The following is a 5,000-nucleotide window of genomic DNA, read 5'->3' as shown; positions in this document are numbered from 1 at the left end:
AATAATAAAAAAATCCAGATAATTTTTTTTCATAATTCGTGCATGAAAGGGTTAAAACTGTCGGTTGGGTTTAGGGAGATGGATGGGCGGGTCAATCGTTTTTTTTGAAAACACTATTGGTTGGGTTTAGGAAAAGAGGAGGGTGCATTAGTCAGTCAGTCAGTTGACAGTGGCCTCTGGTGGATTTACGTGAGAGCAGCAGGCACGAATGGCACTCGTCAGAGAAATTTGAGATCTCAAAAAGCGTACACAGCGGCCTCTGGTGGATTCGCTAACACAAAAACTGCAAAAAAAAAAGTATCTCCTCGGACGTATTTGACACTCTCCAGAAATGTATATGGCGGTACGTTTTCAGAATGAGCCTGGGTTGGCATTATGGGATGTTGATCTCTGTTCTGTTGACTTTTAATGTGAAACATTCAACTCTACAGTTTAACAAAGTGACTTTTAGTGACATTTTAATAGTTTGAACTAACATGTTGTATATAAAGTCTGTAAATTAGCAGAAAATGTACTGGCAGCTTATTACAAGGTTTTTGTAGTTTAATATACAACACCAACCCCGAGAATATATCACTTGCGTATATAAAAAATGTTAATAAAAGTCTCTTTTTCCAAATTTTTAAGGTTAACAATTGTCAGAAAAAAGATCAAGGTCCTACAATGCAATTCAAAATAAATAATAATAAAAAGTTGAATCATAAAATATGGAAATCCTAAAATTTACGGATGTTTTTTTGCAGTGCATGCAGGTATTTAATCAAGCATAAGACAAGGCAAGTTTTTTTATATAGCACATTTCATACATAATGGTAATTCAAAGTGCTTTACATAAAAAGGAATAAAAGAAACAAGAAAATAAAAATTATTAAAATAATTAAAAATGATTAAAAACTGATGAAAAAAATGTGTTAAAACAAGTAAAAAAGACATATTAGTTCCATCTGTCGGACAATGAAAGTACATAAGTACAATGAAAAACATGTATTTACACAATAAGTACATTGTAATGAACTATTAGTATTAGTGTAAGCACAAGACCACTTAAAATAAAGTGAGAGCCGTTGTTTTTCTTTCGTTATTTTCGTATTCTGTAGCGGAAGTTGATGTTAGCAGTAATGTGGGCCATCCTGCAGTCAGATGTTGGGCAGTGGGAGAGTCAGACTGCAGCCTGCATGCCGTGTGGTGTTCAGATACCTTCTGTTTGCTTCAGCAGCACCTGCTCTGCACTCTTTCGCTGCTCGGTTTCTCCTCCTTCTCTTCTCTCTTCTCTTCATTTCTCTGATCCCTCGACTCCTCTATTCTTTCCCTCTATTGTTCTCCCTCTCTCCTCCGTCCTCTCTCACTCTCTCTGTTTTTCTAAATGCTTCGTATGGGAAGGTCCACGCTCTTTCCGTGAGATGTTCTATATACTCCAGACTGCTTGCGGCAGGAACTGTTCTACAGAAGGTATCTTTACCAGTTCAGCCGAACTATTATTTTCCTCTTTTCTTTCTCTCAACTCTTTTCTGTCACTTTTTCTCTCTGTGGTTGTTTTTTCCTTTCTTTCCCTTTTTAGTTTTAGTGTTGTCTTCTCATAAATCTGACTAGACTCTATCTCTCTTTCTCGTCTGCATGTCCAGGGCTCAATGCTAAGGATTTTTGTTGACTATTTGAACTGTAAAAAAAAACCAGCATATATGAGTACACCCCTCACAAATCTATCTTTTAAATAGGGATACACTGATCTCGATACTTGGATCGGATATCGGTTCGATACCGAATATTTTTGCTGGATCGAGTATCGGCCAGCTGGTACCAATCCAAATCCGATCTTGCACGTGCGCTATATTCTGTGTAATTCCTAAGCCAACAAAAGCCATAAAGGTAGCCTAGGTAGAAGGTTGTCATGTAGGCCTACTGTATCCCAAATGTTCTGAAGTACATTCTATAGTTTAATGTGAAGTACAGATGAATATTCAAGTGCTTAAATTCATGTTCAGTTCAGCGCTTCCCTCCGCCATGCCTGTCAATCAAATAAATAAAATCGCACAATATCTGTATCGGTCGATACTCATCATTTTGGTGTCGGGATTGGAAAAAATGGTATTGGTGCATCCCTACTTTTAAATTAATATATTTGTGCATGTACATTAAATTAGTCAGTACTGATGCCAAATCTGGAGCTAATCTAACAAAATAACTTACGATAATGGTCCAAAATATAGCACACCCAAATTTAGATGTTAATATAAATATAAATAATATAACATTTTGTTGAAATGTTGTAATTTGTATTTTTTTCTCCAATATTTTACTTGAATTTAAAGGTAGTCCAGTGACTGAAATATTATTTCAATAAATATATCTGTTTACAAGTTTACATATATATATATATTTGTTACAAGTCATTGTTAATTGCATATTGTAGCATTAACTATAGTGAACTGATAAACTCCAGTATTTACTTGGGAATACTTTAGTTTTTACTACAGTAAACAGTGGTGTATTGTAGTGAAAAGTACCCTAAAAGAAACTACAATATTGGGTGATTTGTTAATATTAATAGAATCCTTGTGTTACCATTGCAACTGTAGAGTTACTGCAACCAAAAAATTCAAGTACTTTACTATTGACTATATTCTGCACTGCGGAAGTGCACTCGGTTTTTGCATTTGTTTTAGTACTTCCGATTCAGCTGCCTATGGGTGAATGACTACAAATAATAAACGGCAGGAAACGGTCAAACTACTTGATCTACAAACAAGTGTGTTTCATGACTAAACATAAAAAGCAGAATAATATAATAAGAAAGTATCAGTTTGCAACATTAAGCTGCACAACGAGTGATTTTTTTTGCGTATAATAATCAAAGGAAGTGAATGAGACCGTAAGTCTCAAGCCAAAAAGCTTCCAATGGCTGCAACCGGTCATATGTGAATAAGGTCAATAGTATGGTTCGAAACACTATAGCATTTGCTTTAAATTACTGTGGTATTATTTGATTGGGTTATTCATCTTCTAAAAATGTATAATCTAATGTAAAATAACACAGTTTTCGCTGTATAAATGAAATTTAGTTTAAAAGCTACAAAAAAAATAATTGGTAACACTTTATTTTGATGGTCCATTTGAGTATTAGTAGACTGTCTGCTTAATATCTGTTGATACTGCTCCTTCAGCAGACATTTAACTTACTATAAGAAACTTTGCAAGTACATCTCAACTTACACTAACCCTAACCTTAACCCTACCCTAACAGTCTACTTATAATCTAATGAGAATTAGTTGGCATGTAGTTGCAATGTAATTTAAATTCAACAAACGGACCATCACAATAAAGTGTGACCAAATAATTTAGTCGACAGCAAAGTGAACATCTCTCTTTGTCATTGGATTCACATTAGCAGCACAGACAGTATCAGGTTTATTGGGCTGCTGTCACTTTAAGACCTCATGCGCAGAACTAATATACTGATGCACATGTGCTTTCACTTCAGTCAAAAAACACTCTTTTTATGAGCTTTTTCACTTAATCGTGCATCTCTTTCCCCATTTAAGTGAACCCAGTGTGGTATTTACACACTTTCTGGAACTTTTTTGTGCTCAGAGTAAACCTAGAAGCGCATTTAATCGTTTTTTAATCTTATCGCACTTGAATGTTTAAATTTACTTAACAGGACTTAAAAACACGTGCGAGTGATAAACTTTAGTAACCCTCTCAGACACTGTGAGTGTTGAATTTAGCTTTCTTATCATGATTGAATGAACTAAAATCTCATGAAAGTTTACTATGGCTTAAGAAGGCTTTAAAACAGCTGCAAATTATAAACTTGTGTGACTCTGTGACTTAATTTATCTACTTTCCTGCTGACTACAGTCATTTCTCCTTAGTGTCGAGCCCTGATGTCTGTTTTTATCTTGACCTTTCTTTCTCTTTTCTACCTGTCTTTTTGTTTTCTATCCGTCATTTCTGTTTTCTACATGTCTTTCTATTCTCTAGCTGTCTTTCTAACTCTATTTCTATCCATACCTGTAACACTTTATTTGAAGTGGTTTCATAAGGCTGTCATGACACCTTTATAATCTAGATATGACACGTCAATACTATTACAACTTAATGACAACTGTTATGTTATGTCATTTTAAATGCAAAAGTAACAATGGTTGAGATGTGTTTGTTATGACAACTGGGATTTTCATGCACAACCATCTCTAGGGTTTACAGAGAATGGTCTTAAAAAGAGAAATTTTCCTCCCCCCCCCCCACTCTTTACTTTGCGATCAACACCCCCCCCCCCACCCCCCCGCACCACGCCCACCCCCACCACTCCCCCCGCCCCAAACGATCTTCACTTTGCGATCGCGTTGCGCACCTGCCCCTGTAAGGGTCTGTGCACGGGCCTGATAACCTGTCTTGGTAATGACAAATTGACATAACCTATACAATAATTTGTCATAAATCAATCATAAACATGATTGTCGTTATGCCATTATAATTTTGTCATGTATATTTTTCTGATGACCTTTATTTTGCCATATTGTTTCTTAAAACAAGATTATATTTTTGACTTGTCAAGAAAAATGCTTCTTAATTTAAGAATTTTGGGATATTTGGACTACAAACTCCAAGTAAGAAAAGCATTTTGATGCCGTTTTTATGACAAAGACAGGCTGTGATGTATTTGGTTATGTCTAGTTGTCATAACAAACAACGTCACCTGAGTTCTTTAAATGAGTGAGTGACATTTGATGACAGTTGTCATAAAATATTATTCATATTCATGTCATGTCAAGAATATAAGAGTGTCTTATGAACACCCCTTAAAGAAGTAAAGTGTTACCCCAATGGCTCACCTTCTATATTTCTTTATTGTCTGTATTTTTGTGTCTGTGTGTCTCTTTCTTTCTTCTCCTGTCTTTTTTCCTCTTTTTATCTGTATCTCTCTCTCTCTTTCTTTAAATATTGATCTAAATGGACATAAGTTCAGCAGAACTGCTCTTGCTCTGTTGCCGTTTAA

General features: G+C 35.3%; 1 protein-coding gene across 1 annotated transcript in view; it reads left to right on the top strand.

Annotated features, from left to right (window-relative positions):
* The window catches only part of fat3a (FAT atypical cadherin 3a), a 129,895-nt gene that overhangs the window by 18,473 nt on the left and 106,422 nt on the right, over positions 1-5,000 (top strand). The window contains exon 5 of the mRNA XM_056474072.1: positions 1,381-1,449. Within this exon, the coding sequence (XP_056330047.1) occupies positions 1,381-1,449 (69 nt within the window). The remainder of the gene's footprint in view (positions 1-1,380; positions 1,450-5,000) is intronic.

The sequence above is a fragment of the Danio aesculapii genome, chromosome 15 (genome assembly GCF_903798145.1).
Source record: "Danio aesculapii chromosome 15, fDanAes4.1, whole genome shotgun sequence".
NCBI lineage: Eukaryota > Metazoa > Chordata > Actinopteri > Cypriniformes > Danionidae > Danio > Danio aesculapii.
Note: the sequence above shows the minus strand (reverse complement) of the source record. Positions and strands in the feature narration are given on the sequence as shown.